Source organism: Paramisgurnus dabryanus, chromosome 1, assembly GCF_030506205.2.
Source record: "Paramisgurnus dabryanus chromosome 1, PD_genome_1.1, whole genome shotgun sequence".
Classification (NCBI taxonomy): Eukaryota; Metazoa; Chordata; class Actinopteri; order Cypriniformes; family Cobitidae; genus Paramisgurnus; species Paramisgurnus dabryanus.
In genome coordinates this window covers 70,303,096-70,324,432 of record NC_133337.1, presented here as the reverse complement: position 1 = coordinate 70,324,432, position 21,337 = coordinate 70,303,096, and the positions used below count along the sequence as shown (strand labels likewise).

Below are 21,337 nucleotides of genomic sequence, written 5' to 3'. Positions count from 1 at the left end.
ATTTAGGGGTGGAGTATATTTTCATGATGATTTTGGGGGGATTCTAATTTTACCAAATTACAAGGTGAAGTTGACCAAATGTATGATTATTGAACCACTGATAATGTCAAATCCTTACAGATGTGTTTTTTAACCCTTGTGTGGTGTTCGGGTCTGTGGGACCCGTTTTTAATGTTTACTAAAAGAAAAATTATGCAATTAATTATTGTTTCAACCTCAGATTCATTGGCCTTGGCTCATTTTCTATAAAGAACATAGAAATAAACAGCTTTATAATGACTGTACACTGTACACCCCCCCTACACATTTATATTACATATGTAGTGTTCGGGTCCACTGGACCCGGGGGTTTATAAGAGTGTAAAAAATGAATGTGCTATGTAACTTTACTCTGTTTTTCTTCTATCTGGGACTGATGTGAGTGCATGAGTGTGTTTGTATATATGTCTGTACATTATGTGATGGATGCATGTCAGAGTTTTGTCCTTCTGCACTTGCTGTAGCAGTGCAAGGATACAACATGTTATATATCAAGCATGAACACTTGTCTGCCCCCACTGTCCCAAACACTTTACCTTCTGTCTAACAGGAACCATTCTACATTTTACCATTATCTCCCTTACAAAAAATAACCATGGCTGTATAATAGTAAAAGTGTAGTAATCATGGTAAATTGGTGTATTGATTACCATTTGTAAAACCATGGGTTTACCACAAAACCTATGGTGTGCGCACGCACGTGTGTGTGTGTGTGTGCGTATGAGTGCGGAGAGAGAGAGAAAGTAAATAGAGAAGTAGAAATAGACAAAGTAAAAATTATATCCAAGCATTTTTATCATTTTAGGTTGTAGCCAATAGCAACACATTTTACTGCAGTGTGTGTGGACATAAGATGGAGAGGAACACACAGTATATGTCTCTAAAAAACAAGAAATGCATATGCAACACAGCTACATGGTAAAAATTTGCTTCTTATGTGTTGTGTAGGCTGGCATGAACAGGTTATGTGTTCAATGTGGATGATATGTTCTGATACGGCATCTTTCCAGATGGGGATTGTGCTGTGTAAACTGACACAAATGTGTACAATTTCAAACTTAGTTCAAAGAATTAAACATCAAAGTGATGAAAAACGTATTTGAGATGAAAAAGTGATAAATACTTATTTAAGATAAACATGTTTTTCCCCAATATCTGGGGGAGAATAGAATTTTCTTCTCTTATTTCATATTATCACAAAAACGAATAGCACTTGAATCTATAAATAGTCCTCTACTAGTGGTAAATGACAAATATTAACCATATATTCTGTTTATTTTACTGCAATAAGGCTAAAGTAAACATCTGTAAACAATTATACATAAATTTGTATGACTGCATTGTTTTAAGATACAAATAATGCATTGGGTCCACTAGACCCACAAACATTGTCTAAGTAACAGAAACATGAACACCACACGAGGGTTAAGGTTGTCGATTATTCATGGGAAAGCAGCCTGCTATTCACAAGCAGTGTTTGCCACTATAAAACATTATCTTATCCAAGTAATTCCTGGTATTTGCCTGCGTACAACAGTACTGAATCAAACCATCGATTTGCTCCCAATGTAAAATTTGAAGGGAATTCTTTCTGGTATTGAAGGAAACGGGGTATACATTACAAACTAGAAATGCGTTTCCAGTTTTTCAGATGTGACAAAGCTAATAATGACAAATGAAACACTAATTGCTCCTAATAATACACACTTCGTTTGTGGTAACAAAGCTTATCCATTACTTCCTAAAGCTGAGCGGTAAACTGTTATTTGTACCTTTTATCAGTGATGCGAGTATTGTCAGAGGATTATGTAAAACAGCACTTAATCATGAGACATACTAAACATTCGATTTCTGATACTGAGAAATGGTTAGGAAGATTTATTCCATTCTTATGAGTAACTAGGGCTGTAACGGTATGAGATTTCCACAGTATGATAATCGTCTCAGAAACATATCGCGGTTTCACGGTTTGGCGGTATTAAACACTTATTATAATCATTAGCAACAATGACCCTTAAATGAATAAAAAAACGATAGGGGGTTTGGGTTGAACATATGGTTTATTATGTCAAACTTTTTGGGGGAAAAAAACACTTTTGAAAAAAATTTACTTTGATTCTTAATTTATTACTATTTTTTTTTTTAAATAAAATCATGAAATACTCATTAAATTATCTCAGAGCTGCTCTGGATATATTCATTTGTTCACATCGTCATATAGTGAGTGAAATAGTGAGTGAGTGTAGTTTTTATTATATATCAACTATAATCAAGTATAATCAACTTAAATTGATCTGTAATCACTTAAATGGGCTTTAGTGTCTCCTTTTGCAGCCACTCTTCGTCCACATTTCTTGCAAACTGGATATCCATCTTAAAGAACAACCCTGCATTTGTTTTTTGGATACCCACAGTATTTCCATACCGTAGATTTTAACTTTTTTTCTGCTGGGGGATAGAGGTTAGAATTTGTAGTCTCTGGCTCTGACATTTTCTCTGCTGTACATAAAACGAGTGGAGGAGTCTAGCAGTCAAGCCGAATTAAGTTGCGTGTGTGCAGTAGTGCAGGTGAGATCTGCTTTATTATTTTTTTCCCAAAACCGTGTATAAGCAAATGTTTATGGTATGATAATCGTGAAAGTTAATATCATGGTATACCGTCATACCGGTATACCGTTTCAACCCTAGGAGTAACTGATTTACAAAACGAAGTACAAGCATTGTATGAAGCATTTGAGGCTACAGCAAACGCCACTCTCATTTCTATTGCTAAAATTTCGGACAAAGTAAATCAATTAGAAAAGTTGTTTTGCAGAATCGAATGGCACTTGACATGCTGTTGGCTTCTCAGGGGGGGCACATGTAAAGTAATTGTGGCCCGAATGTTGCCTATACATTCCGGGAGATTCTGGGAAAGTGGTTCATAATCTGGCTAAAGTTTTGCACGAACGAACAGCTAAACTAAATAAAAACCATGGTCTTTTGTCATTTGTCTGGGACATGTGGTTTACATCAATATTAGGATCACTTGGGGAATCACTTAAAAGCCCCTTTGGTAGTCGCAGTTTTAGGAGTGTTTGTCATCTTGCTCTTGTACATTGCCATAAAAGTGTTGATTTGTCTTATTAGACACTTGACCGTCACAGGCCCATCAAGGTCATTATCCAGTATAAGACACACTCCCTCAACCGACGCTGGTATGTGGAATGACAGAAAATACCTTTTCTTTTAAGAGCATGAAGAAAGGAAAAGTAAGGACTGGCCATCCAAGCTTTTTAAAGATGTGTTTTGATAAAGATTATGAAAGTTTGCTTGCGATAATCATTTAATTTTTTCTTATATGATTAAGAGGGGGAAGTGAAGGATCCTACCTTAGATCCTCACATGCAGAAAGTTTTTATTATTGTGTTTTTTTAAGTTATTCCTAATCATTTATTTACATAATCATTTTATAATCATTAGTTATCCATATAATTGTTTATTTGATTATTTAATATTATTTTATTATTATCAATTTTATTATTTTCATTTTTATCATTACATTTTTATTCATTTATTTATTCATTATTATATTTCTATATTTTATTCATTTATTCATTATATTTCTATGTTTCATATGTTTTATTGATTCTTTGTTGTTCAGTGTTATAGGGCTCATTTACACTGCAAATCTTGATGTTCAATTCTGATTTGTTGCCTATATCTGATTTTTTTTTACTGTGCGTTTACACGTTCTTTCTATTGTGACCCATATGCGATTCATGAATTTACACTGCCATACGTCTGAAACATTGCGCATGTGTAATAGTGTTCTTGCGCCACACATCAAGATGGATCAATAAAACACAACGAAAATTCTTTTGTGTATTTTTTTTAATGATTTGCCTAAAGCGCCATCACCTTTGCGTTATTGATTTCTTAATTATATTTCTGTGTAAGATTTTTTATGTGTGAATTAAACACACTTCCAAAACATTTACCGCAATCTTTTAAACACTTTAAGGTCAGTAAAATGTTCTATGATTGGTTGTTAATAATCTGTTCAATGATTGGTTAAAGCCTACGCGGCTGCTGCTCACAAAAAGATAAAGGGTGTATTTCAATAGAAAATAATCATCCCTATTCCCTTCGAAGATCAGAACACTTGACGTATAAACTCTAGAAAAAGTTGCACAATTGTCTCATAGTGTGGCCAATTCAAATAAACTTGGCGAATAGAGCATTGAAATACACACATCAGTTTCTCTTCCTGAAGTGCGCTAAAACGCCAGTTGGAATTGTGTATGCCTTGTTGTATGTTTAAACCTCAGTAAAGTATTTATGTTATTTGTATCCTCAACTTCTCATCTTCATCACCGTTAGAACGTGACATATATATTTTTAATATATGATAATATGTGTTTTATGTATAATATTATTGAAAAACAATATCAATAATATATTTAATAAATGTATAATATATAATTTGTAATGTAAATTAAAGGTATAAAATATAGATAATACAGTACAAAATAGTGTAATAAAATAAAATGCTGTAAAAGCACAGTACAACACTGTTTTCAGTTGTACAGTTTTGCTATGCGAACTGTAAATGCATCACGATGCAATCAAAAACCAGTAACTTGCTTGCAGCCGTGCTGCCAATAACTTAATCTAAAAAAATACAGGGAAATCGTTGAAATCTGTGGTTCACTGGATAAATAACACTGGAAATTCTAAAATATTTAAAGCACTGAAGTGAAATATGTAAGAAATAAATGAATGCCATGGTACAGTAGAAAAACTCCTACCCCGATCGCAATGCGTGTGATGTTCTTTTTCTGTGCCTGTGAAGATGCAACTGGAAGATCACGTCGGTCATGTGACTGTCCATCAGTAATAACTACCAAGATTTTTTTTGCTGATGGTCTTGCCCCTGCAGTTTCTGTAAACAGGTCTGTCCTGTACATTTGAAGAATGGACAGTAAAAGATAGTTAAAGAAAAGGATGATTAGTTTATATTATATTATGAAGATTTAAACATCTAGGGGAGGTTTCCCGGACAGGGATTAGACTAATCCTAGACTAAAATAAATGTAAGAGCTGTCCAAACTAAGAAGAACTTGCACTGATATATCTTAAAATACATCAGGGCCATTTGCTTCAAAATGCACAAAAGTAATGTTTTTTAGTAAGGCATGTAACTAAACTAGTTATATTTCATAATTAAACTAAGGCCTAGTCCTAGTTAAGGATAACCCCTGTCTGGAAAATCATAGCGAAAAAGAATATGAGTTTACAATTTTTTGTAGAAAAGGTGAAACAATATTTATATAAATATTATAAGTAACTAGATAGGTACATTTCCTGAAGAAAATGTGAAGTGGTGCTTGCCGTGGCAAATTTCAGGGGACAGTATATGACTAGATAGAAAAGTTTGAAGACAAACTTTATGTTGGCTTGACAAAGCCTGGCCTAAAAGTTTAAAACAGTTTGAGAGAAACTTAAAACAAGTTTAGTTTAGTAGTCTGACTTTCCATAAACATGATTTAACAAAAAGTTAGCATGTTAACATGATTTAGCACTAAGTTAGCATGATGTTAACATGAATTACCATGAAGTTGGCATGATGCTAACATGATGTTAACATGAATTAGCATGAGTAAGCATTATGCTAACATAAAGTAGCATGAAGCTATCATGATGCTAACAAGAATTTTCATGAAGCTAACATGAATTAGCATGAAGCTAGCATAATGCTAACATGAAACGAGAATGAAGCTAATATGAATTAGCATGATGCTAACATGAATTAGCATGAAGCTAGCATGATGTTAACATGAATTAGCATGAAGCTAGCATGATGCTAACATGAACTAGCATGATGCTTACATGAATTAGCATGAAGCTAACATGATGCTAACATGAATTAGCATGAAGCTAGCATGACGTTAACATGAATTAGCAAGAAGCTAACATGAATTAGCATGAAGCTAGCATGATGCTAGCATGATTAGCATGAAGCTCGCATGAAGCTAGCATGATTAACATTAAGCTAGCATGATGTTAGCATGAATTTACATGAAGCAAGCATGATGTTAGCATGATTATCATGAAGCTAGCATGATGTTAGCATGAATTAGCATGAAGTTAGCATGATGCTAGCATGATTAGCATGATGTTAGCATGATTAGCATGAAGCTAGCATGATGCTAACATGAAATAGCATGAAGCTAGCATGATGATAACATGAATTAGCGTGAAGTTAGCATGATGCTAACATGAATTAGCATGAAGTAAGCAAGATTTATTATGAAATTAGCATAAAGCTAGCATAAAACTAGCATGAAGCTATTTTGACTTAGCATGAAGCTAGCATGAAGCTAACATGACCAAAATACCCAACCCCCATGTCTCTATGATGTTCAAATCCAGAGACATAAGGCTTTGATTATTATGTTGCTAGGGTGCTCATATATGGTTGCTAGGGGCGTGGCTTAATACCTCAATAAGTATCCTAAGAGACTGATTGGATGCCTGAGTAAAATGAGCCCACCCCCATGTCTCTGAGACACTGTGCTGCAAAGATATCTATCTGGGCATTTAATAATGGCAGTCTATGGGAGATGTTGCTAGGGTGCCCAAAAATGGTTGCTAGGGGCGTGGCTTAATAGCTATGGGACGATCCTGAGAGACTGATTGGATGCCTGAGTAAAATGAGTCCACCCCCATGTCTCTATGACACTGTAAAGCGAAGATATTCCATCTGGAACGTTTTTATTCCCTTATATGGGCATGTTTCCTGCCCTGTTATAAGTCAATGGGGAATTTTGGGGGCCTCTTACACCCGAGGGGTGAAACTTACACCCCAATGTGATTTATATTCTTACAGTGCCTGCCAGCCTCTTGAAAAGTGGTAACCCACAAGTTTCTACAAATTTCTCGCTTGCAGCTATGACCTGTCAAAGTTTGTCGCAAAGTTAAGTAAATGGGACTTTTCCGAAGTTTTATGTCCCGTTTTAGGAATTCTGTAAGTCGGATCCCATCAAAAAGATATAGCACACTTCTTTAGGCGAGTCAGAATGTCAGTGGAAAATTTCGTGGATGTAGCTTGAAAGCTGTCGGACGAGTTAGCCGCAGAAATTTTAGTCTCAGAAGAAGAAGAAGAATAACTAGATAGGTACATTTCCTGAAGAAAATGTGAAGTGGTGCTTGCCGTGGCAAAATTCTCGGGACAATATATGATTATACTCCAACCCAAAAGTAAAACGGTCCAACTGTCTCTACGATGTTCTGATGCAGAGATATAAGGCTTTGTTTATTTGGTTGCTAGGGTACTGGATTTGGTTGCTAGGGAGAAAATTGGCATCCACAATTAATTACACTCCGAGTCACAAGTCAAACGGTCCAAATTCTGTGTCTCCACGATGTTCTGATTCGGAGATATAAGGCTTTGTTTATTCGGTTGCTAGGGTACTGGATTTGGTTGCTAGGGAGAAAATTGGCACCCCATAGTGATTACACACTGAGTCACGAGTCAAACGGTCCAACCCCCGTGTCTCTACGATGTTCTGATGCGGAGATATAAGGCTTTGTTTACTCTGTTGCTAGGGTACTGTATTTGGTTGCTAGGGATAAAATTGGCATCCCATAGTGATTACACTCTGAGTCACGAGTCAAACGGTCCAACCCCCGTGTCTCTACAGTGTTCTGATGCGGAGATATAAGGCTTTGTTTACTCTGTTGCTAGGGTACTGTATTTGGTTGCTAGGGAAAAATTTGGCATCCCACAGTGATTACACTCTGAGTCACGAGTCAAACGGTTCAACCCCCGTGTCTCTATGATGTTCTGATGCAGAGATAAAGGCTTAGTTTACTCTGTTGCTAGGGTACTTTATTTGGTTGCTAGGGAAAAATTTGGCATCCCATAGTGATTACACACTGAGTCACGAGTCAAACGGTCCAACCCCCGTGTCTCTACGATGTTCTGATGCTGAGATATAAGGCTTTGTTTACTCTGTTGCTAGGGTACTGTATTTGGTTGCTAGAGAAAAATTTGGCATCCCATAGTGATTACACTCTGAGTCACAAGTCAAACGGTCCAACCCCCGTGTCTCTACGATGTTCGGATGCCGAGATATAACTGTTTGAATTTTATGTTGCTAGGGTGCTCAAAAGTGGTTGCTAGGGGCGTGGCTTAATACCTATGTAAGGATCCTGAGAGACTGATTGGATGCCTGAGTAAAATGATCCCACCCCCATTTCTCTATGACACTGTGACGCAAAGATATCCATCTGGGCATTTTATAATGGCAGTCTATGGGATAAGTTGCTAGGGTACCCAAAATTGTTGCTAGGGGCGTGGCTTAATAGCTCTGGGATGATCCTGAGAGACTGATTGGATGCCCGAGTAAAATGAGCCCACCCACTTATCTCTACGACACTGTAAAGCAAAGATATATCATCTGGAACTGTTTTATTCCCTTATATGGGCATGTTTCCTGCCCCATTATAAGTCAATGGGAATTTTCGGGTGCCTCTTACACCCCAGGGGTACAGCTTACACCCCATTGTGATCCATGTTCTTACAGAGCCTACCACCCTCTTCAAATGTTGTAACCCACACGTTTCTACAAAATCCTTGAGCGGAGCTATGACCCATCAAAGTTGGGCGCAATGTTAAGTCAATGGGATTTTTCGGGTGTTTTTTCGCCCCTCTTTCGGAAACCCTGCACCCGATCGCTTATAAAAGTCATGGCACACCATTCCTCAATAAACCGGTCGATTTGAGCCCTCTTTCATGGGACTATGGCAAACCGTGCGGGACGAGTTACGCGCCGAAATTTTTTGCGACATAAGAATAATAATTATAACTAGATAGGTACATTTCCTGAAGAAAATGTGAGTGGTGCTTGCCGTGGCAAATTTCGGGGGACAATATATGATTATACTCCAAGCCAAAAGTAAAGCAATTCAACCCACATGTCTCTACGATATTCTGATGCGAAAATATAAGGCTTTGTTTATTCGGTTGCTAAGGTACTGTATTTGGTTGCTAGGGAGAAAATTGGCATCCACTAGTGATTACACTCCGAGTCACGAGTCAAACGGTCAAACCCCCGTGTCTCTACGATGTTCTGATGCGGAGATATAAGGCTTTGTTTACTCTGTTGCTAGGGTACTGTATTTGGTTGCTAGGGAAAAAATTGGCATCCACTAGTGTTTACACTCCGAGATACGAGTCAAACGGTCCAACCCCCGTGTCTCTGCGATGTTCTGATGTGGAGATAAAAGGCTTTGTTTACTCTGTTGCTAGGGTAATGTATTTGGTTGCTAGGGAAAAAATGGCATCCACTAGTGATTACCCTCCGAGTCATGAGTCAAACGGTCCAACCCCCGTGTCTCTACGATGTTCTGATGCGGAGATATAAGGCTTTGTTTACTCTGTTGCTAGGGTACTGTATTTGGTTGCTAAGGAAAAAAATGGCATCCACTAGTGATTACCCTCCGAGTCATGAGTCAAACGATCCAACCCCCGTGTCTCTACGATGTTCTGATGCGGAGATATAAGGCTTTGTTTACTCTGTTGCTAGGGTACTGTATTTGGTTGCTAGGGAAAAAAATGGCATCCACTAGTGATTACCCTCCGAGTCACGAGGCAAACGGTCCAACCCCCGTGTCTCTACAGTGTTCTGATGCGGAGATATAAGGCTTTGTTTACTCTGTTGCTAGGGTACTGTATTTGGTTGCTAGGGAAAAATTTGGCATCCCACAGTGATTACACTCTGAGTCACGAGTCAAACGGTCCAACCCCCGTGTCTCTATGATGTTCTGATGCAGAGATAAAGGCTTAGTTTACTCTGTTGCTAGGGTACTTTATTTGGTTGCTAGGGAAAAATTTGGCATCCCATAGTGATTACACACTGAGTCACGAGTCAAACGGTCCAACCCCCGTGTCTCTACGATGTTCTGATGCTGAGATATAAGGCTTTGTTTACTCTGTTGCTAGGGTACTGTATTTGGTTGCTAGGGAAAAATTTGGCATCCCATAGTGATTACACTCTGAGTCACGAATCAAACGGTCCAACCCCCGTGTCTCTACGATGTTCTGATGCAGAGATATAAGGCTTTGTTTACTCTGTTGCTAGGGTACTGTATTTGGTTGCTAGGGAAAAATTTGGCATCCCATAGTGATTACACTCTGAGTCACGAGTCAAACGGTCCAACCCCCGTGTCTCTACGATGTTCTGATGCGGAGATATAAGGCTTTGTTTACTCTGTTGCTAGGGTACTGTATTTGGTTGCTAGGGAAAAATTTGGCATCCCATAGTGATTACACTCTGAGTCACAAGTCAAACGGTCCAACCCCCGTGTCTCTACGATGTTCGGATGCCGAGATATAACTGTTTGAATTTTATGTTGCTAGGGTGCTCAAAAGTGGTTGCTAGGGGCGTGGCTTAATACCTATGTAAGGATCCTGAGAGACTGATTGGATGCCTGAGTAAAATGATCCCACCCCCATGTCTCTATGACACTGTGACGCAAAGATATCCATCTGGGCATTTTATAATGGCAGTCTATGGGATAAGTTGCTAGGGTACCCAAAATTGTTGCTAGGGGCGTGGCTTAATAGCTCTGGGATGATCCTGAGAGACTGATTGGATGCCCGAGTAAAATGAGCCCACCCACTTATCTCTACGACACTGTAAAGCAAAGATATATCATCTGGAACTGTTTTATTCCCTTATATGGGCATGTTTCCTGCCCCATTATAAGTCAATGGGAATTTTCGGGTGCCTCTTACACCCCAGGGGTACAGCTTACACCCCATTGTGATCCATGTTCTTACAGAGCCTACCACCCTCTTCAAATGTTGTAACCCACACGTTTCTACAAAATCCTTGAGCGGAGCTATGACCCATCAAAGTTGGGCGCAATGTTAAGTCAATGGGATTTTTTGGGTGTTTTTTCGCCCCTCTTTCGGAAACCCTGCACCCGATCGCTTATAAAAGTCATGGCACACCATTCCTCAATAAACCGGTCGATTTGAGCCCTCTTTCATGGGACTATGGCAAACCGTGCGGGACGAGTTACGCGCCGAAATTTTTTGCGACATAAGAATAATAATTATAACTAGATAGGTACATTTCCTGAAGAAAATGTGAGTGGTGCTTGCCGTGGCAAATTTCGGGGGACAATATATGATTATGCTCCAAGCCAAAAGTAAAACAATTCAACCCACATGTCTCTACGATATTCTGATGCGAAAATATAAGGCTTTGTTTATTCGATTGCTAAGGTACTGTATTTGGTTGCTAGGGAGAAAATTGGCATCCACTAGTGATTACACTCCGAGTCACGAGTCAAACGGTCAAACCCCCGTGTCTCTACGATGTTCTGATGCGGAGATATAAGGCTTTGTTTACTCTGTTGCTAGGGTACTGTATTTGGTTGCTAGGGAAAAAATTGGCATCCACTAGTGTTTACACTCCGAGATACGAGTCAAACGGTCCAACCCCCGTGTCTCTGCGATGTTCTGATGCGGAGATATAAGGCTTTGTTTACTCTGTTGCTAGGGTACTGTATTTGGTTGCTAGGGGCGTGGCTTGGGAGTGGCCAATGATGTGCCCAGTGATTACACTCCGAGTCACAAGTAAAACGGTCCAAACCCCGTGTCTCTACGATGTTCTGATGCGGAGATATAAGGCTTTGTTTATTCGGTTGCTAGGGTGCTCAAATTTGGTTGCTAGGGGCGTGGCTTGGGAGTGGCCAATGATGTGCCCAATTGTTACACCCCTAGTCACAAGTAAAACGGTCCAACCCCCGTGTCTCTAAGATGTTCTGATGTGGAGATATAAGGCTTTGTTTACTCTGTTGCTAGGGTACTGTATTTGGTTGCTAGGGGCGTGGCTTAGTAAGTCTGTAAGGATCCTGAGAGACTGATTGGATGCCTGAGTAAAATGAGCCCACCCCCATGTCTCTATGACACTGTGGTGCGAAGATATCCATCTAGGCATTTTATAATGGCAGTCAATGGTATAGGTTGCTAGGGTGCCCAAAATGGTTGCTATGGTAACCTTACACCCCATTGTGGGGTACGTCCTGACAGAGTCTAGCACCCTTTTCAAATTTAGTAACCCACATGTTTCTATGAAATCCTGGCTCGGACCTATGACCCGTCAAAATTTTTGCAATGGTAAGTCTATGGGATTTTGCCCCATTGACTTTTCATTGGGACACTTTTGGGCACCTCTTACACCCCAGGGGTACAACTTACACCCCATTGTGATCTATGTTTTTACAGAGCCTACCACCCTCTTCAAATGTTGTAACCCACATTTTTCTACAAAATCCACAAGCGGAGCTATGACCCATCAAAGTTGGGCCCAATGTTAAGTCAATGGGATTTTTGGGGTGGTTTTACGCCCCCCTTTCGGAAATCCTGCACCCGATCCCTTATAAAAGTCATAGCACACCTCTCCTCAATAATCCGGTCGATTTGAGCCCTCTTTCATGGGTCTACAACAAAGCGTGCGGGACGAGTTAATCGCCGAAAAAAGTGTCCGGATGTAAGAATAAAATATAATAATAACTAGATAGAAAAGTTTGAAGACAAACTTTATGTTGGCTTGACAAAGCCTAGCCTGAACGTTTAAAACAGATTGAGAGAAATTTAAAACAAGTTTAGTTTAGTATTATAACTTTCCGTAAACATGATACCAAAAGTTACCATGTTAGCATGTTTAGCACTAAGTTAGCATGATGCTAACATGAATTAGCATGAAGCTAGCATGATGCTAACATGAATTAGCATGAAGCTAGCATGATGCTAACATGAATTACCATGAAGCTAGCATGATGCTAACATGAATTAGCATGAAGCTAGCATGATGCTAACATGAATTAGCATGAAGCTAGCATGATGCTAACATGAATTAGCATGAAGCTAGCATGATGCTAACATGAATTATCATGAAGCTAGCATGATGCTAACATGAATTAGCATGAAGCTAGCATGATGCTAACATGAATTAGCATGAAGTTAGCATGATGCTAACATGAATTAGCATGAAGCTAGCATGAAATAGCATGAAGCTAGCATGATGCTAACATGAATTAGCATGAAGCTAGCATGATGCTAACATGAATTAGCATGAAGCTAGCATGATGCTAACTAGAGCTGTAATCGGGCCTTAAAAGTTAGGCCCGAAATGTCCGGAGCCCGACAGAATGCAGCCCGAACCCGAACGTACATTTAGATTGACAGCTTTTTAAAAGCCCGAACCCGTTTACAGCCCGACATTATTTAAATGTGCGCACACACACAGCTTTTGTCAAGAATGAGAAATTTACACAGGTTTTAACATTATTTATTCATGACTAATAATCTACACGCCACTCGGAAGTTGAAACAAAGAAATAAAATAAGTCATCTGTAACATTGTAACATCTCATTCTAAATAGGCTTATGCAATACACTATAAATATGCCAATAAAATTATTATTTCTTAACGAATTAAATTAAGATAATACATTCTGAATTAAGATGGGAATTTGGCAATAACGAAATTAAGAGGCAGGCTCCGCGGGATTTGCGTCGGCACTTCTCTCCATTACTGCCAACATTATATCCTCTGTCTAAATTATGTAAGACTCGATTCATATTTAGTTATACATTGAAAAACCTACTCACCAAGATTAGGCTACATGTTTTTGATGAGGAAAATCATTAAATCCACTGTAAATGAATTCAGCGCGATCCTGCGCTACTGATTTGAACTTGACCGCTCATTTACCTCACAAAGCCGGAGCGGAAGCCCGAGCCCGCCCCGAGCCCGTGTAAAATGTTAGAAATGAAGCCCGAACCCGCCCGAGCCCGTCGGGTCCCGACGGGTCCCGTCGGGTTCGGGCAAAGATCTTCAGCTCTAATGCTAACATGAATTAGCATGAAGCTAGCATGATGCTAACATGAATTAGCATGAAGTTAGCATGATGCTAACATAAATTAGCATGAAGCTAGCATGATGCTAACATGAATTAGCATGAAGCTAGCATGATGCTAGCATGAAGCTAGCATGATGGTAACATGAATTAGCATGAAGCTAGCATGATGCTAACATGAATTAGCATTGTGCTAATATGAATTAGCATGAAGCTAGCATGAATTAGCATGGAGCTAGCATGATTAGCAGGAAGCTAGCATGACGCTAACATGAATTAGCATGAAGCTAGCACGACGCTAACATGAATTAGCATGAAGCTAGCACGATGCTAACATGAATTAGCATGAAGCTAGCACGATGCTAACATGAATTAGCATGAAGCTAGCACGATGCTAACATGAATTAGCATGAAGCTAGCACGACATTAACATGAATTAGCATGAAGCTAGCACGATGCTAACATGCATTAGCATGAAGCTAGCACAATGCTAACATGAATTAGCATGAAGCTAGCACGATGCTAACATGAATTAGCATGAAGCTAGCACGATGCTAACATGAATTAGCATGAAGCTAGCACGATGCTAACATGAATTAGCATGAAGCTAGCACGATGCTAACATGAAGTAGCATGAAGCTAGCACGATGCTAACATGATTAGCATGAAGTTAGCAAGATTTTTTATGAAATTAGCATAAAGCTAGCACGAAACTAGCATGAAGCTAGTATGACTTAGCATGGAGCTAGCATAAGGCTAACATGACCAAAAGACCCAACCCCCATGTCTCTATGATGTTCGGATCCAGAGATATAAGGCTTTGTTTATTATGTTGCTAGGGTGCTCATATTTGGTTGCTAGGGGCGTGGCTTAATACGTCAATAAGAATCCTCTGAGACTGATTGGATGCCTGAGTAAAATGAGCCCACCCCCATGTCTCTGTGACACTGTGCTGCAAAGATATCCATCTGGGCATTTTATAATGGCAGTCTATGGGATATGTTGCTAGGGTGCCCAAAAATGGTTGCTAGGGGCGTGGCTTAATAGCTATGGGGCGATCCTGAGAGACTGATTGGATGCCTGACTAAATTGAGCCCACCCCCATGTCTCTACGACACTCTAAAGTGAAGATATTCCATCTGGGACGCTTTTATTCCCTTATATGGGCATGTTCCCTCCCCCATTATAAGTCAATGGGGAAATTTGGGTGGTCCTTACGCCCCAGGGGTGAAACTTACACCCCAATGTGATGTATGTTCTTACACAGTCTGCCAGCCTCTTCAAATGTGGTAACCCACAAGTTTCTACAAATTTCTCGCTTGCAGCTATGACCCATCAAAGTTTGTCGCAATGTTAAGTCAATGGAAAATTTGGGGTGTTTGAGCGCCCCGTTTAGGAATTTGGTAGGCCCCATCAGTTAGAAAAGTCATAGCACCCATCTACGGACCAGTCTTAAAAGTTTTGTAAAGTTTTGTGGGTGTAGCTTGAAAGCTCTAGGAGGAGTTACAATTGGTAAAAAGTATGAACAGAAGAAGAATAATAATAATAATAATAAGCTTAGATCGAAGAACAGTATGTTGGCTTTGTCAAGCCAACATAATAATAACTAGATAGGTACATTTCCTGAAGAAAATGTGAGTGGTGCTTGCCTTGGCAAAATTCTGGGGACCATATATGATTATACTCCAAGCCAAAAGTTAAACGATCCAACTCCCGTGTCTGTACGATGTTCTGATGTGGAGATATAAGGCTGTGTTTATCCGGTTGCTAGGGTAATGTATTTGGTTGCTAGGGAAAAATTTGGCATCCCATAATGATTACACTCTGAGTCCCGAGTCATACGGTCCAACCCCCGTGTCTCAACGATGTTCTGATGCAGAGATATAAGGCTTTGTTTATTCGGTTGCTAGGGTACTGTATTTGGTTGCTAGGGAAAATTTTGACATCCCATAGTGATTACCCTCCGAGTCACGAGTAAAATGGTCCAACCCCCGTGTCTCTACGATGTTCTGAAGCAGAGATATAAGGCTTTGTTTACTCTGTTGCTAGGGTACTGTATTTGGTTGCTAGGGGAAAAAATGGCATCCACTAGTGATTACCCTCCGAGTCACGAGTCAAACGGTCCAACCCCCATGTCTCTACGATGTTCTGATGTGGAGATATAAGGCTTTGTTTACTCTGTTGCTAGGGTACTGTATTTGGTTGCTAGGGGCGTGGCTTGGGAGTGGCTAATGATGTGCCCAGTGATTACACTCCGAGTCACAAGTAAAACGGTCCAACCCCCGTGTCTCTACGATGTTCTGATGCGGAGATATAAGGCTTTGTTTACTCTGTTGCTAGGGTACTGTATTTGGTTGCTAGGGGCGTGGCTTGGGAGTGGCCAATTATGTGCCCAGTGATTACACTCCGAGTCACAAGTAAAACGGTCCAACCCCCATGTCTCTACGATGTTCTGATGCCGAGATATAACTGTTTGTATTTTATGTTGCTAGGGTGCTCAAAAGTGGTTGCTAGGGGCGTGGCTTAGTAAGTCTGTAAGGATCCTGAGAGACTGATTGGATGCCTGAGTAAAATGAGCCCACCCCCATGTCTCTATGACACTGTGGTGCAAAGATATCCATCCGGGCATTTTATAATGGCAGTCTATGGTATAGGTTGCTAGGGTGCCCAAAATGGTTGCTATGGTAACCTTACACCCCATTGTGGGGGACGTCCTGACAGAGTCTAGCACCCTCTTCAAATTTAGTAACCCACATGTTTCTATGAAATCCTGGCTCGGACCTATGACCCGTCAAAATTTTTGCAATGGTAAGTCTATGGGATTTTGCCCCATTGACTTTTCATTGGGGCACTTTTGGGCACCTCTTACACCCCAGGGGTACAACTTACACCCCATTGTGATCTATGTTTTTACAGAGCCTACCACCCTCTTCAAATGTTGTAACCCACATGTTTCTACAAAATCCACGAGCGGAGCTATGACCCATCAAAGTTGGGCCCAATGTTAAGTCAATGGGATTTTTGGGGTGGTTTTACGCCCCCCTTTCGGAAATACTGCACCCGATCCCTTATAAAAGTCATAGCACACCTCTCCTCAATAATCCGGTCGATTTGAGCCCTCTTTCATGGGTCTACAACAAAGCGTGCGGGACGAGTTAATCGCCGAAAAAAGTGTCCGGATGTAAGAATAAAATATAATAATATCCCTGAGCAATAGTAATAGTGATGCTTTGCATAAATGCAAGCACCACTAATAATAATAATAATAACTAGATAGGTACATTTCCTGAAGAAAATGTGAGTGGTGCTTGCCGTGGCAAATTTCGGGGGACAATATATGATTATACTCCAAGCCAAAAGTAAAACAGTTCAACCCACATGTCTCTACGATATTCTGATGCGAAGATATAAGGCTTTGTTTATTCGGTTGCTAGGGTACTGTATTTGGTTGCTAGGGAGAAAATTGGCATCCACTAGTGATTACACTCCGAGTCACGAGTCAAACGGTCAAACCCCCGTGTCTCTACGATGTTCTGATGCGGAGATATAAGGCTTTGTTTACTCTGTTGCTAGGGTACTGTATTTGGTTGCTAGGGAAAAAATTGGCATCCACTAGTGATTACACTCCGAGATACGAGTCAAACTGTCCAACCCCGGTGTCTCTGCGATGTTCTGATGTGGAGATAAAAGGCTTTGTTTACTCTGTTGCTAGGGTAATGTATTTGGTTGCTAGGGAGAAAATTGGCATCCACTAGTGATTACACTCCGAGTCACGAGTCAAACGGTCCAAACCCAGTGTCTCTACGATGTTCTGATGCGGAGATATAAGGGTTTGTTTACTCTGTTGCTAGGGTACTGTATTTGGTTGATAGGGAAAAAATCGCATCCACTAGTGATTACCCTCCGAGTCATGAGTCAAACGGTCCAACCCCCGTGTCTCTACGATGTTCTGATGCGGAGATATAAGGCTTTGTTTACTCTGTTGCTAGGGTACTGTATTTGGTTGCTAAGGAAAAAATGGCATCCACTAGTGATTACCCTCCGAGTCACGAGTCAAACGATCCAACCCCCGTGTCTCTACGATGTTCTGATGCGGAGATATAAGGCTTTGTTTACTCTGTTGCTAGGGTACTGTATTTGGTTGCTAGGGAAAAAAATGGCATCCACTAGTGATTACCCTCCGAGTCACGAGCAGTGTTGGGGCTAGTTACTCAAAAAAGTAATATATTACGTATTACATATTACTCTCAAAAATAGTAATGCCTTACTTTACTTTATTACTCCCTGGAGAAAGTAACTAGTTATATTACTAGTTATATTACTAGTTACATTTTTTTTCTGGACAAGAATGTTTATTTGGGCAAGCCACGGCCAAGAAAATGCTGGCTTCCTTACCCGCTTCTGGACGTGGGGCACAGCGTTTGGAAAAACATTAAAGAGTGTGCACTTCACCGTCAAGTTATTTTCCTTCCGTTGAACATAATAAAATGTGACCGAATCTCCACCCGTCGAAACTAGCTTTCTGTTGCTGGGAACCTTCCTCTGAAAAAGAGCTTGCCGTTGTTGACGCTTCCATTTACCCAATCTGTCTTTGAGTGTGCCGCTGCCGCTCTGTGCTGCTGGCTGCCGGGTGTCGACCAATCGGTCATGGTAAATGATACCTTGTGCCAAACTTAGACCAATCACTGTTCCATTCACGCCCTCCTCCCCTTCCCTTTTGTTCTCTGTGTTTTGTGCCTTGTGTGATGAAGGTGCTACTGGCGAATGTAACTTAAGTAACTAGCTCGGGAAAACTGTAATAATATTACCATTTTCAGACGGGTAATGCCTTACACTACTAGTTACTGAAAAAAGTAATATTATTACAGTAACTAGTTACTTTGTAACTAGTTACACCCAACACTGGTCACGAGTCAAACGGTCCAACCCCCGTGTCTCTACGATGATCTGATGCGGAGATATAAGGCTTTGTTTACTCTGTTGCTAGGGTACTGTATTTGGTTGCTAGGGAAAAAAATTGCATCCACTAGTGATTACCCTCCGAGTCATGAGTCAAACGGTCCAACCCCTGTGTCTCTACGATGTTCTGATGCTGAGATATAAGGCTTTGTTTACTCTGTTGCTAGGGTACTGTATTTGGTTGCTAGGGAAAAAAATGGCATCCACTAGTGATTACCCTCCGAGTCACGAGTCAAACGGTCCAACCCCCGTGTCTCTACGATGATCTGATGCGGAGATATAAGGCTTTGTTTACTCTGTTGCTAGGGTACTGTATTTGGTTGCTAGGGAAAAAAATTGCATCCACTAGTGATTACCCTCCGAGTCATGAGTCAAACGGTCCAACCCCTGTGTCTCTACGATGTTCTGATGCGGAGATATAAGGCTTTGTTTACTCTGTTGCTAGGGTACTGTATTTGGTTGCTAGGGAAAAAAATGGCATCCACTAGTGATTACCCTCCGAGTCACGAGTCAAACGGTCCAAACCCCATGTCTCTACGATGTTCTGATGCGGAGATATAAGGCTTTGTTTACTCTGTTGCTAGGGTACTGTATTTGGTTGCTAGGGAAAAAAATGGCATCCACAGTGATTACCCTCCGAGTCACGAGTCAAAGGGTCCAAACCCCATGTCTCTACGATGTTCTGATGCGGAGATATAATGCTTTGTTTACTCTGTTGCTAGGGTACTGTATTTGGTTGCTAGGGAAAAAAATGGCATCCACTAGTGATTACCCTCCGAGTCATGAGTCAAACGGTCCAACCCCCATGTCTCTACGATGTTCTGATGTGGAGATATAAGGCTTTGTTTACTCTGTTGCTAGGGTACTGTATTTGGTTTCTAGGGGCGTGGCTTGGGAGTGGCCAATGATGTGCCCAGTGATTACACTCCGAGTCACAAGTAAAACGGTCCAACCCCCGTGTCTCTACGATGTTCTGATGCGGAGATATAAGGCTTTGTTTACTCTGTTGCTAGGGTACTGTATTTGGTTGCTAGGGGCGTGGCTTGGGAGTGGCCAATGATGTGCCCAGTGATTACACTCCGAGTCACAAGTAAAACGATCCAACCCCCGTGTCTCTACGATGTTCTGATGCGGAGATATAAGGCTTTGTTTACTCTGTTGCTAGGGTACTGTATTTGGTTGCTAGGGGCGTGGCTTGGGAGTGGCCAATGATGTGCCCAGTGATTACACTCCGAGTCACAAGTAAAACGGTCCAAACCCCGTGTCTCTACGATGTTCTGATGCGGAGATATAAGGCTTTGTTTATTCGGTTGCTAGGGTGCTCAAATTTGGTTGCTAGGGGCGTGGCTTGGGAGTGGCCAATGATGTGCCCAATTGTTACACCCCTAGGCACAAGTAAAACGGTCCAACCCCCGTGTCTCTACGATGTTCTGATGCCGAGATATAACTGTTTGTATTTTATGTTGCTAGGGTGCTCAAAAGTGGTTGCTAGGGGCGTGGCTTAGTAAGTCTGTAAGGATCCTGAGAGACTGATTGGATGCCTGAGTAAAATGAGCCCACCCCCATGTCTCTATGACACTGTGGTGCAAAGATATCCATCCGGGCATTTTATAATGGCAGTCTATGGTATAGGTTGCTAGGGTGCCCAAAATGGTTGCTATGGTAACCTTACACCCCATTGTGTGGGACGTCCTGACAGAGTCTAGCACCCTCTTCAAATTTAGTAACCCACATGTTTCTATGAAATCCTGGCTCGGACCTATGACCCGTCAAAATTTTTGCAATGGTAAGTCTATGGGATTTTGCCCCATTGACTTTTCATTGGGGCACTTTTGGGCACCTCTTACACCCCAGGGGTACAACTTACACCCCATTATGATCCATGTTCTTACAGAGCCTACCACCCTCTTCAAATGTTGTAACCCACATGTTTCTACAAAATCCTCGAGCGGAGCTATGACTCGTCAAAGTTGGGCGCAATGTTAAGTCAATGGGATTTTTCGTGTGGTTTTTCGCCCCCCTTTCGGAAATCCTGCACCCGATCGCTTATAAAAGTCATAGCACACCTCTCCTCAATAAGCCGGTCGATTTGAGCCCTCTTTCATGGGTCTACGACAAACCGTGCGGGATGAGTTAGGTGCCGAAAAAACGTGCAGATGTAAGAATAAAATATAATAATATCCCTGAGGAATAGTAATAGTGATGCTTTGCATAAATGCAAGCACCACTAATAATAATAATAAGTATGCAAGATAGTAATAGTGATGCTTTGCATAAATGCAAGCACCACTAATAATAATAATAATAAGTATGCAAGATAGTAATAGTGATGCTTTGCATAAATGCAAGCACCACTAATAAGTATGGGGAATAATAATAGTGATGCCTTGCATAAATGCAAGCACCACTAATAATAATA

The 21,337-nt window shown here is 40.7% G+C and overlaps 1 protein-coding gene across 3 annotated transcripts in view; it reads right to left on the bottom strand.

The window, feature by feature from the left end:
- The window catches only part of LOC135734568 (integrin alpha-X), a 182,581-nt gene that overhangs the window by 126,419 nt on the left and 34,825 nt on the right, over positions 1-21,337 (bottom strand). For all 3 annotated transcript variants that reach the window (XM_065253402.2, XM_065253403.2, XM_065253404.2), the window contains one exon: positions 4,830-4,980. In XM_065253402.2, the coding sequence (XP_065109474.1) occupies positions 4,830-4,980 (151 nt within the window). The remainder of the gene's footprint in view (positions 1-4,829; positions 4,981-21,337) is intronic.